Source organism: Tyto alba, unplaced genomic scaffold (assembly GCF_018691265.1).
Source record: "Tyto alba isolate M040663 unplaced genomic scaffold, T.alba_DEE_v4.0 Super-Scaffold_10, whole genome shotgun sequence".
Lineage (NCBI taxonomy): Eukaryota > Metazoa > Chordata > Aves > Strigiformes > Tytonidae > Tyto > Tyto alba.
In genome coordinates, this window is record NW_024881262.1 from 938042 (window position 1) to 951211 (window position 13170).

At 53.7% G+C, this 13170-nt stretch overlaps 1 protein-coding gene across 13 annotated transcripts in view; it reads left to right on the forward strand.

The window, feature by feature from the left end:
* MBNL1 (muscleblind like splicing regulator 1) overlaps nucleotides 1–13170 on the forward strand; it is a 101059-nt gene that overhangs the window by 60513 nt on the left and 27376 nt on the right. For all 13 annotated transcript variants that reach the window (XM_042798811.1, XM_042798873.1, XM_042798816.1 and 10 more), the window contains one exon: nucleotides 12515–12685. In XM_042798811.1, coding sequence (XP_042654745.1) covers nucleotides 12515–12685 — 171 coding nt within the window. The remainder of the gene's footprint in view (nucleotides 1–12514; nucleotides 12686–13170) is intronic.

The window sequence follows — 13170 nt, forward strand, 5'->3', positions numbered from 1 at the left end:
TAATAACATGACTATCAATCCCAAATTGTGTTACAGGATTGGAAACATTTGTATTCCCATAAGCTGTGGATGCACTTGCCGGTGGCTGTTAGGAAGCTGCCGGGGCAGCTCCCCACCGGCTTCAGAAACATCAGGGCGGGTTTCACCGCTGTGCTGTTTTCTTTCCTTCTGGTTTCATGCTGGGAGCCTGATTACTATTTTTTTCTTTTTTCCTTTCTTTTTTTATTAAGCCTGTTGAACCTCACGGCAATACGATGGCTGCTCTGCATTTCTTCCCATACAAGCGCCACTAGCAGTGTAAGCCAGAATGATAAATGAGGGGGTTTGAGACTTTTCTCTACAAGATACACACACAAAGACGTCATTAAGTGGTCGCTTTGCTGTGTTTTATGGCTACACTGGATATGAAAAGATTCACAAAGATAATTAAAAAGTATAAAACATGTAGCCAGATCAATTTAATTATTATAACCAAGATCACATCATGCCAAAAAAGTGAGACAAAGCATCTTAGCAAATTCCAAGCAGTCAGACACCTCCTTGGGCCAGGGCGGGGGGGGGGGCTGGAGGCAGGGCTCGCCGGCACTGTCGGGGGGCTGCTGCTGCTGGGGCACCCCAGTGCGTCCCCGGGCCACCAGCAGCACTGGTGCTGCCAGCCCCTGTTAGGCCCTGGCGCTGTCAGTGGGGCTGAGCTGGGAAATTCTTGGTTTGTACCTATTCTGGTAGTGCAGATTTTAGCAGAGAACTCCCAAAGTGACCAGGAACAACTGAAAAAAGGCCTCTTATCATTTTATTTTTTTCCTCCTTTGTGCAATAAGACCTGTAAAAATCATAGAAGGAAATGCATGGTGAAGAAGTAGATCAGTAAAAGGTATTTGGAAATAATTCTGCTCAGCCACTGGTGACTTGATTTAGCTGAATAAATCAAAATAAAGCGTTGCGATAGCTGCGGCACAGCATCTGTTCTACAGCTGGGCTTCCCCGAGATGGAGTGAAGTGGGCTGCTCGCCGCCCCGGCCCCCTCCTCCTCCTCAGCCTGAGGAAGGGCCTCGGCCGCGGAGGCTCCTGCAGAGCCGGGCGCCTGCACCGGAGGGTCAGCCCCGGGAGGACGGTGGGGATGGGGAGGGCAGGACGGCCCCAGGTTAAGGTCCCGGAGAAATAACAGCTTAAACCAAGCTTGAAACAGCTCCCAACCAGAGCTGAACTCGTCTCCAGAGTGTGGCCAAGCTTTGGTCGGTATTCTTGGAAACAGGGCTTAACCAAGTGTACTGAGGGTATCCGCTACATGTTTACACTGCTTTAAAAGCAGGAATTATTCGCTTGCTTTCTGCCACAGGCCCTTTAATAAGTTTAATACATAGGTTTATAGTCAGAAATGAGATAGCTGCACGCAAATTTGCTGAGGCACTCTCCAGAGCCGGACGGGGATGGGGATGGGGATAGGGATGGGGATGGGGATGGGGATGGGGATGGGGATGGGGTGGTCCCTGGGTGCTGGGGAGCCTGCCCGGCGCTGCCAGGGAAACTCCTGCTCTGCAGGGCCGTTAACACTAAAGCCCACAGGTAAATGGGGGAAGGCAAAGACCAGTGAAAGCAAAATTAGGCAGAGTCTTGTTGACACCGTGAATTGGCTGGTTGGGGGCTGTGGAGAGGAGGTTGGTTGAAACACAAGCAAGGAAAAGTGTTGGTGCCAATGGCGCGGTGTGTGTGCTGTCACCATGCTGGTGTCACCGCCGGCTGCGAGGTCCCTCTGCTCTTGTGACATTGTCAAGCATCCCGCTACAAATCCGCTCCCCAGGGCTCGTATTTGAGGGCTGAATAAACGCGTATTTCAGCTACCTAATGAAACCCAGGGCGTTTTTTTGTTGCTGTTAAAAATACTTCCTGCTTTTCTTTGCTAATGCTTGCCAGCAGCTATTGCAGTCCGGCAGAACGCCTTACGGGGAGACAAATTCCAGCTGAACTGAAGGCTCTGTAAAGTTATCCCGGTGATTATTATCCTTTTATTTTATTGTTGCTATTCATTAAAATTGTGTTCTCCGTGAGAACTTCAGAAACCCGTGCTCGGCAGCGCGGGGCCATTGCTGCTGGGTGCGAGCCGGGTGCGGGGGGGCTGGCGGCAGCGGGGCAGGGGGCTCTCCCCAAACTTGGGGCGCCCCTGCCTTGTAGGTGTTATGAAATGGCAAGGGCAAGGCGACGTATGGATTTTTTTATTGCTTATTTTTCTGTTCCTGCCCACCTGAATTCCAGCAGTGACACCATCCCAGTTCCCAGCAGTGCCTGTGACACCTCCTGGGGTGCTGGTATGGGGCAGCGACAACGGGGCGAAACGTGTGGTCTGCAGTGCTCGGGTATTCTGAAGAGGTTGATTTGTGTAAATGCTAAGAAAGTCATTATCCTGTTTGGGGTTTTATTTTAATTATCATTATTATTAAATGGTGAAATGCAGTCTAACTGGATGCATAATGCAGGTGTGTAGACAAACTGAAGTTTGCAGGAATATAAAAGCAGCAGAAATTCTGCAGTTAATTAGGAAGGGGAGCAGGCGTGTGAGTGGCACCTTCCGGTGGTTCCCTGTAGTTGTTTCTTTTTTCCACTTGTGATTAACTTAAGCCATGTAAAATTTGTAATTTCCTGGCGTCGGTTATTTTGGCCGAGGAGCTGCTGGGACGAGGAGGGGGCAGTTTGCAGCGGCGGTGCCCCCGGGGCCGGGGATGACGGGTGGCTGTGCACAGCGGGGATGCGGCCCGTCTCCTGGCGTCGCTGGGTGCTGTGGCCGTAGAGACTGGACTCTACCTTCCGTAGAAGCTTCTTTAATTATTTTGAGGCTGATATTGGAAAGCCGGGGCTGGTGGCAGCCCGCTCGCCTCCATGGCCGCTGGAAGCTGGAGGTGGGACGGGCGGGGAGGGGGAATTGGGCTGTCACCCAGGGGGACGGCTAGGGACGATTTTCCAGACCAGAGAAGTGTGCTCGAGCGGGTCAAAGCGTGGCGGCGATAACTGGGGAAGCAGATAAGGGCTGAAGGGCAGCTTGAGCATCCGCCACGGCAGCCTCTGCGCCTGCAACCCGCTGACAGTCTGCACGTCGCTGGGTCGCTCGCAGTACTCGAGGGGGGAACGTGTGTTCCGGGGGGGAGCGTTTGTCTCTCCCGATTCTCCAGGTGTTTGTCGTAGGCAGCTGCGCCGGCGTGCTTGCTCGCAGGGTAGCCCGACCACGATGGTGCCAGGAATGTGGTTATTGTATGTAGAAACAAGAGCCCGCTGGGTTTTGCCGTGCTGTGCTCTATTTTCTTTTTATGGGTGGAAACCGCTTACAAAAACAGAAATACACAGATTTATTTTCACCTTTTTTTACTCGGGCACAAAGCATCGATTATCCTGTCCCAGCGTTTGCCCTTCTGCTGGTGCTCCAGAGCTGGTCGGCTTTCCTCGGTGTGCCAGTGCTGGGATTTTAAGGAGTTTTGGAACGGCCTAATTTAAAAAAAATAGAAATTTGTTTTTAAGGACAGATCCTCGGGGTGGTTTGTGCAAAGTATAAAACTCAGGTGTTTGCATGCCGGGATGGGTAAGCGTGTACTTCTCGTGGAAAAGCCCGTGTGCTGGCTGGGCTGACGTGCTGCTAGCGGGTGTGCTCTGGACCCTGCGTGCTCGCGGGGCTCGGGTGAGCGGCCGCCGCCGAAGCCCACCCGTGACCGTGCGGCGAGCGGCGGGTTTGGCCGGCTCAGCCCCCGGAGGAGCCTCAGCGACGCATCGGGGTGAGGGGGATGCCCCGGCCCTCGGGGAGCAGCGGCTCCTCCTCCGGGCTCTGTTGGGCTGGCTCTCCAGGCGAGCTGGGCAGCAGCAGCGCGTAGTGCCGCAGCAGTCGTGGGCCCGTGTCTGCATCGCTGCCCGGCTTCGCGGTCGGAAGCGTGGTCCTGAACTCGCCAGGGCTGCAGTTTGTGCGCTTCAAGTCAGTAAAATGGGTCCAGTAACTCCTTTTGTTTAATATTTGAAAAGTTTATCTGAATGTGTATGCTTGGCAGCCAGCTACTACAACAAAGCATGTGCAAACGGTTTATTTTTAAAAAGCAAACCATAGCTTACATGTGATTAAATGTTTTCCTGTAAAACACATGGGCATCAGTATAAATAGTTTTACCATTTACAGGCAATATTCAGATTTTATGTAACAGCCATCTTCCTGCTTGGGTTTTAACGCACCGCGCTCTCTGCTGTCGGAAGGAATTTCTACTCCCTCAAAGAGGGAGGTGTTTGCATGTTTGTTTTGGATCAGAAACATTTAATCTGTTCCAGCTGCGCCGTTCAGCGTGGTTTGCTAGCGCAGGCTCGCGCGGATGCGAGCGGGTCGGGTACCCGCCGCGCGGGTAGGAGTGCCTGCTGGCCCCCAGGAGCTTTTCCTTTTGTTTTGAGCAGGTAGCCTGTTAAATACTGGAAGGTTGTATGTCTGATCTTGAAAAGCAGGGCTTGGTAACTCTGATGGCACAGAAATGCCTTGGTGAGTCCCTGGTGGTGGTGCAGGTGGTTGAAGGCCGCCGGCAGAGATTGCAGCCTGCTTCTGGTCGACACTTTCATGTTTAAAAGCCGGGTTCGTCGCATCCTGCGGTGTGTCTCCTTGATTTAACGGCAGCGATGCTGCCTGCAGGGTCACATGTTTAACCATAATTTCACAAAACCACCTGAGGAAAAACTGTTTGCTCAAAACCCAGAGCAACTCCACTGGTATTTCTTCCACTTCAGTTTTCTCTTGGAATAAACAAGAGGAGGGTTTGGGCTGCAGTTTGTGTTTGGAAGGTTGTTTTCACCCGTGGCCCACGAGGTGCCCCAGGGACACCCTCCATCCAGGCGGGGGTCCGGCACCGCCTGCGGCTCCTCGCGCCCGTCCTGCCCGCCCGCAGCCGGCCGTCACGGGCCTCCCGCTTTTCTCTCCTGCATCTCAAACCCTGTTGCTAAGCAACAGTGTTAAATTGGAGAATTAATTTGGCTCCAGGACATCCTGAGCAGCAACGTATGCTAAAAATTTCAACTGAAAGGTGGTTGCATCAGTCCTGGACTTAACGTTGTGTTTACAGGTGGCAGTCCCCTTTTTTTCTGAATTCTGTCAGCGAAGCGGGGCGAGGGGAGGCGGCTGCTCCCCCGGGGGGGCAGCGCTGTGGGTGTGCGGGTGAGTGTCCCGGCTCGGCAGCGGGCGAGCAGGCTGCCCGGGCTCGGTGGCCACGCTGCCGGGCCAGCAACGGGCTCGGGGAAGGAGCAAGGGGCTTACTCCCGGGGCGCTGGGGGAAGAGCCAGGGTTTATCCCAGTAACATCTCCGCACGCAGCGAGTGGCGCGTTGGTGCTCGCGGTTCTCCTCTGCCCCTGGACTTCTATGGTGATATTTTAATGGTACAGTGTTGGTGGATTGATGAAAAACAAGAAGCCTTCCCGTTTGCTTTTGTAAGCAGTGCTTCTGGTATAAACACGCACAGAGCGGTGTAGCAAGTGCTCGGTAACTGGGGTTGTGCTACTGCAGTGGTATAAAAATAGCATAAATAAACAGACCCAGCAGGCTGGCGCAGCTTAGTTTTAAGACTTTCCCAGACCAACTGCATTTATGAAACTTGTCCGTACAGATGTATTTACTTCAGCTACGCGGAGGGTGGTCAGTGTTGCCTAATTCAGCAGCACAGGGAAGAGCTCGGTGTGGAGTCAGGCAGCCTGCCCCAGCTGAAGTAAGGGGTCAGTGCTGTGCCGGGGACGCGCGGAGTCACTGTGCACGCCAGCTTGCTGGGTCTGTTTGTTTTTTCTGGTTTTGTACTGCTGCAGAAGGATAACCTTAAACAGCCATGGCAAGATTGCTGTGCTCAGTGTGCACTCTCCGGTGTTTATCAAAGGACAGCAGTTACTGTGATCTTTATTTAGTCTCTGTCCATTCAAAATTCTTCCGTATTTCTACTTCAGCTGTGCCCAGTCTGATGTTTGCTGATCCTCCCACGTCAGCTCTTCTGCGGAGGATGCCCCTCTCCAAGACTGCAGGCACCCCAGCACTATCAGTCTGGTCACTGGTAACATTGCTCAGAGAAAAGCAACCACGGTGTCACCTCCCTGCCCTCTCGTTGGCGGGCGGGTCGGGCGCAGTGGCTGTGCCAGCCGTGTCCCCCCACGGCTGCGCACACCCCGTCACGCTCCAGGAGCCCTCCGCGTGCCCGAGGGAGCACCAACCACAGTTACACCTCACGTTACTGCAAACAGCATCCCTGTGGAAATCGCCAGATGGAGGGAAAGCGGGGCCTTGGGAACCTCCACCTGAGCTCAGGGCGGGCTGGAGGTGGATGTGGTGGGCTCCCCGGGGCTCCTCCTGGCAGGGGAGGGTTTGTGTTGGGAGTTGCACGGGGCGCTGGCGCGGCGGGGTGCTCTGGGTGCTCCCTGCCTTCCCGCACCCCGCGAGGGCTCGGGGTGGAACCCCTCCTGTTGCCTGCTCCCGCGTTTCCGAGGACGGGGCGTCCTGGCTCCGGCAGTGCCCCGGCACGGGGCTGCAGGTGGGCTCCTGACAGAGTAACGACCTTGCCAGAGCAGGTTGCTAATTAGATCTTATTTATTGCACCGCCGGGCTGTGCTTTCCAAGAAGGTTTTAGGCTGGAGCCGAGTCCACCAGGGTGATGAGTTTGCTGTTCTTCCTTTGCCTCACAGATTAGACGGTGCTTCCAGGTATTGGAAAGTGATGGGTTCTCATTCGCATTGGCTTAAAGCTTATGCAGGGGGTCCTGAAAGCCGTGGATGTTTGTAAGTTCTTAAAACAGCTTTGAAGGCCTAACAGCAGCTACTCCAAGTCAGGGACCAGCTTTTCAGAGCTGGGTGCAGATACTTGCCCAAGGCGTGTGCGCTTTGGCCTGAGCGTGCATGAGAGCCGGGGTTTGCACCCGCAGGCACCAGGGTCGCGGGTGCCGGGGCTGGACCCGATGCCACCCTGGGATCTTCTCTGAAAACTGCGTGGTCAGACAAAGGTAACTGGGGTGTCACGGTTTTGTAAACCCCACCGGTGTCGGCGGCGAGGTTGCGGCCGTGATCTCTGCTGCTGCTGCTCGAAAGAGCGTTGGCAAAGCCCGGCGGGGTCCAGCCGGAGCTGCGGCTGCGCCGGGGCGGTGGGTGAGCGTGGGGGCTGCCGCAGGGTCACGCAAGGGCTCCGCAGCACACTGAGCTCAAATTATCGTCCTGTTAATTAGTTATTGATGTCTGCTGGGATCTCCATTAAGTATTCCCTCAAGGGTAAAGTGAAAATTGTTAGTACCTGTATTACCGAAGCTGTAACTGCAGCGGGTAAAGAAGTGAGTCCCCTTCATTATTAAATGTGCAATCAGGGTGTTTTCTGGAAGGCAGTTATTTTCAGAGAGCAAGAATTGCCGTTGTCTGTCTGACATTAGTGTGGGACCTGAAAAACAGGGCACGCTTCACAGAAGAACGGTGGTGTAGAGAGGATGGTAGCGACCTCACGGAGATGAACTCATTTCTTGCTCATCTCTGTGAAAGTCTTAAATAGACAGGTGTAACCCCAAAATCCATCGTGTTTGTCAGATGATCCCAGTGTTGTAGAAATACTTCCACTGTATTTTCAGAATGCGGAATTTTTGGGGTGATTCTTCCAAGACAGGATTGACTGTGCTTTCTTTTTTGTCCGAGTTCTGCGTGTTGCCTCTTCCGCAATTCTGCACGCACTCACCTGGTGTGCAGGTCATAGCAAAAGCTTGAGATTAGCAGTAACCAATTTTTTAAGTTATGTTTTGGTGTCTGTTTTTTATTTCTTAGGAAGCCATGCAAGGTTCAAAACACCGTGTTGGATGATTCCATGCTGCCTGCCGGTGTCCCTGGCCATTTGGGGTCACCCCCCCTGCGCCGGCTCCTCACGCAGCGTGGCAGCTCCCGCTCTTGCAGTTCCTGACTTTGCAGCTGCTCCCGGTTTGGCTTTTTTCCCCACTTACCCGGCTGCCGCGGCTTTGGCTGGGATGCGAACCCGGCTTTCCCGGAGCAGCGCCGGGTGCCGGTGCCGGCTGGCAGCGCTGGCACAGCCAGCGGTGTGTGCCGAGCGCTTGGGACACCAGCGTCGAGTCTGGCAGCAGCCTGGGAGCATGGGGGGGCCTGGCAGGGGGTGAGGGGCAGATGAGGTCCTCTGGGCATTTTCGGAGGGGTGCAGCGTGTGCCGACACCGGGGCGCAGGAGCTGCACCGGCTCAGCACCCCGCCTGGGCGTGAGGAGGGCTGGTGGAGACGCTGCGGGGAGGAGGAGCGGTGGTGCAGAGGGTCTTCAGACGGGGGTATTCAGAGGTGGGCTTGATCCAGCAGGCAGTGAGGACGGACGGATGGACAGAGCTCCCAGGGAGATGCTGGGCCCTCGGCCCCGTCCCTCCCCAAACGGTGCTGGGGAGGCGGCTGCCCCCAGCTCAGCTCGGGCCAGTGACCTGTTTGAGGGGCACGGGGAGCAGCGGCCCCCCCAGACCCACGCCTCGCACGGCGGGGGGGGCACCTCCCGGCACCCCGCTCCGGTCCCCGGGTGGGTGAGCGCCACCCGCTCCTCTGCGCCGATCTGCCGTCGCCCGCTTTTGCCAAGGCTAGACAGCTTAAAATACTGCAGACAGCACGCTGCCCTCATTTAACGACCGTCAGGCTGGCTGCTTCGTTCAGCCTGGGCTCTCTGCCTGGATCGTGTTGATACGACAGCGGGAGAAAAACATGATGTGAGCGGGGCCCGCACGGCCTCCCGCCCCGGCGTTCCTGCTGCGAGCCGCGCAGGGCACGCTCCGGGCTCACCGCGGCGCCGGGGAGCGTGCCCGTGCCCAGCTGAAGAGCGCGCCCGAGGAGCCTCGGGAGCATTTTTGCTAAGTTTTAGTCCAGCAGGATTCTGGTAAAGCCCTACCTGTGTCCTGGTAGAGCATTTCGGGACGCTGCCAGCGTGCTCCATTTCCGCTTCTCTGAATTTACTTGCTCGTAGTGGTCATTTTTTTATGACTGCAAAAACAGCAAACGGTTCAGAAAATGTTTGGAGGGATGAAAATCTGCCTTAAACTTTGTTGACTGAAGTTGCCAGATTCTACCGAAAAGGCAGTTAAGAAGCTACTTGTTCGCAGTATAAAGGAGATTAATCCAGTCCGTGTTCTTGATTGACATTTTTGACTGTGATTTTCAGCCTGCAGTTTCCGACTCCTGAGCACTCGGTGGACCATTTCTGAAGTTCTGTGGAGCAGAAGACAAGAAACTCTGTTCCCAATGCAGAAAAGTCTGCATTTCTTTTGGAAAATCTGCTAGGGTCTGAAAATGCAAAAAGATTGAAAGTTAAATGCTGCACTAGACTCCAAAGCAACATAAAACCGAGAAAGGCATGAACTTCTTGGTAGTAGCTAACGATAACTAAGCGTAAGAACAGTTTACCTGGGGACACGGTATACTCTGCTAGTCTTTAACTCGGAGTAAATTAAAGATCAGCTGCTAAGCAAATGGAAATGGTGGCCTTGGTGGGGAAACAGCAGACGGGTCCCTTGTTTCCCAGGAGCCCAAGGACGTTGCGTTAGGGCTCGGGAGTGGTTTCTTCTGGCCTTAGAGCGTTTGTGTCCAGGAAGCACCTTAAGCGGTCGTGAGGTGCAACGTGTCCTGCCAGACTTTGGATCCAGTCTGGAGCAGCCTGAACCCCAGCACAGAAATGAGGACATGGAGTTTAATCTGCCTTTTGCAATCAGGCTTGTTAATTGCTCCTCGCTGATTCCAGCAACACATGTTGCAGTTTCGTGTTACTCATTTAGCAGTAATTAAGTCTGATTTTTACACTGTGCTAATGTAAGATACCATCTTACAGGCAGCTAGTAAATGTGTAATTTTGCCCCATGTTACTTAGTGGTAGCAACAGTTAACATGGGTTTTAGTATCCAGAGAAAAATTGACATAAACAAAGCTGTTCCGAAGTGCTGGCCTTTTACCTACCATTGCCCGTGACTGTGAAATGCTGCAGGGGGGCGTGCTGAAATGATGCAGCTTTATTTGGGCAAAATGGCCTAAATACGGAGCAGTGGTGTCAGCGAGGCATTCACGGAGGGAACTGCGGGTGGTTTAGTCCAAAGCGTGCTTCGCCCCAGCGAAGGCGAGCCGGGCAGCTGGGCTGGGGGGCCGACGTCCCACGCCCTCGGGCCTCGGGGTGGCTTTGGTCCCCACGGACACGGGTGGGTGCCGCCCCGGAGGGGCCCGGGGAGCTCCCGCGGGTGGAACAGCGACCAGCACGTGCACACACACACACATATATATATATATATATATATGCATGCCTGTATGTGTGTGTATACACAGGCATACAAAAATATTTTCTCAATTAATAGCGCAGGGACTAAAATTCACGCTCCCTAAACACCGATTCCTGTTGCCACCATCGAACTGTCTTCCCTACTTATGAATCATTAATGTTTGTTACTGAAGGATCCTAATCCTTATTTGCAGGAGGAAGCCCCGTTCCCCTGTAAAAATATTCCCTCAGTCTGCAGATGTTTGTTTCCCCCGTTTTACCTGTAGCACCGATGCTGTGCTTGCAGCTTCTGCGCGTTACCTGGCCGCCGTCTCGATCGCTCCCCAACCCTCGGAGCTGTGGCACTGGGGAGATTTTCTTGCAGTCGGTTTCGGACGGGAGCCGCTCCCGGGGCTGCGGGAGGGGAGGGCTGGGGGAGCCCCCCCGGGGCCACCAAGGGGGCAGCGAGTCTGCAGGTCGCGGGGGTCGCGGGATGGAAAGGGCATTTCACTGCAGGACGGGCGCTCGGAAAGATGAGCTTGCTTTGCCGTTAATTACAGCAGCCGCCTTCATACACAGAGGGCTTTCTGTAATCTTGGGGTGCAGCCTGATGTTCCCCGCGGCACTCTGCGTGTTTTCCTTTGTGCCAGGTGTCTCTCCTACGCAGGGATCACGCCGGTGTCAGCTGAATAACGGCGAAAATGAGTTTTGTGAACTTTGGACTGCCAGCAGGAGAGACAGATTGGGGGGGGCAGCAGCAGCAAACCATTTCTCCCAGCCCTAAGGGGAGACAAAAGTCATCATACAAATTAGACTTCTGGCAGATCTTAGAAGAAGAGTACATTTTAACTTTCTGAGCAAAATTGCAGTATAAGGTCGAACTATATTGAATTAATGTTTTCTGATTAAAATGGATTCTTACGTAAATTAAGGCTTTCTTTTGCCTTGTCATTGTTCCTGTTTGGATTTATTTCAAAGATGAATGAGTAAAGCAAAAAAAAATGTAATTTAAGGAATCTGTTTTTCTCCAGAAAAGGATTCAATCCTCCTTCTCTGTTGTGGATTTTTTTTTTTTTTTTTAATCGTTATCATCCCTTTAGTGAAAGCATGGGCCCCGCTGTTGCAATTTTAAAGAACAATTAGTGTGTAAAGCTTCCATACGAATGACTTTGCAATTTTCTGAAGTCTCCCGGCGTGCGAGAGCACAGCCCACGTGCCGTGAGAAGAGGGGGTTCTCTCCCCCAGGAGAGGGGGGCTTCTCCTCCCCGGCCTGCCCCGGGTCTGGCGGCCGCGCGGGCGTCGCTCTGGCCGGCCCTTCCCTTTTAGAGGTTTTTCAGTGGAGCCGTGGCTCGGGGCTGGTTTTCTGAAGTGCCCACCGTGCCCGAGCACCCTGCGCCCAGCTGGGACCCCGCGGGTGGGGGCACCCAGAGCTGGGGAGGGCGCCCACCCAGCCGGGCCGGCTTCCCCGCGAAGGAGGTGCGCTGGGGTTTGGGTATGGAATTGGTATGCATAGAATTATCTTTTATTATTTCTTGATGTGAACGCTTGTCAAACTGATGAAAGTCCTTTCATCCAAATAAAATTAGTGCGTGAAATTTGTTGTTCTACGGCATCTAAATTTGATGAGAAATTTAGCAACAATTCTGGTTTTCTTGTTTGGTTGACACAATTGCAACGACAACCAAAAAAAAATTGCATCGTATGTGAGAGGCTTGCTCCAAAGGTGCTGTATTCCAGCTCTGGCAAAAGCGCAGAAGAGCTGGTGCTGTTTTCCTGGTAATAACGCTACTCGGACCAGGCGCTTTGCTGTGCACGCCGTGCTCCTTGTGCCCCCGGGCAGCCCGGCTGCCGGCTCAGCGCTGCGGCCGGTCGCCCCTCGCTGCCGCTGGGTTTGTGGCTCCGGAGCTGCCCCAAGGCCGCTCTGTGGCAGGGGCAGCCGTGCCCACTCCCCGCGGGCACGGCCTTCGCTGGGCAAAAATGTAGAGGGTGGGCACGCTGGGCTTCGGAAACAACTGAGAGGTAGGCTCACCGTCAGCAACTTGTCAAAAAAAAAAAAAAAAGAGTGATTTTTAGAGCTGTGCTGCAGAAAAACATAGTTTAGAGAAGCAAACAGCTGACACTAGGATTGTCAGGCTGCTGTGGCCAGCGTGCGACAGCCTGGAGAAGTGGCGGGGGGGTTCCTCCTGGCTCTGTAGCGTGTGTTGTGTTTGTTTTAGCCGATGACATAAGGAATGAGGATCCACCTACAGCTCCTAACCCGGTTGTGTCCATTCTCTTCCTCAGGGTCGATGCTCAAGAGAGAACTGCAAATACCTTCACCCGCCACCACACTTAAAAACGCAGCTGGAGATAAATGGGCGCAATAACCTGATTCAGCAGAAGAACATGGCCATGCTGGCCCAGCAGATGCAGCTCGCCAATGCCATGATGCCTGGTGCCCCCTTACAGCCTGTGGTATGTGCGCTTCTTGGCTTCGCTCAGTGGGTTGCAGTGGGCGTTAGCAGGCGTGCTTACACGCTGTAAAATCCCACAAACACCACTAACTGCTGGAGAAATCGGATGCGATAAGCGCTGGTCTGTAGGTCTTTGTACAGCTTAATTCCCCCTTGCCTGCAGTAATACTGTTAATTAATTTTGTTAATCTTTAGATAATTTAATTCATTTTTTGCAACTTATTTCTTAAAATTAAGAAAGTGAGCGATCTCTTTTACGGTCCGATTTTTGTAAACAGGCGTTTCCTTTGCAATTGCACGGGCTCTAGGAAATTCCTGGGTTTGAGAAGATTTACACTGGATGTTTTCCATTCACTCGGGGGAGCCTTCTCAGGGAATTACTTGCTGGAATTAGTCTTTGGTTTTTAGAGCGCGTTGCCAGGCTGAGCAGAAAGCTTGCCCCGGGTGATGTATGGCGCGCGTCAGTCAGACCTGCACGAGCCACCG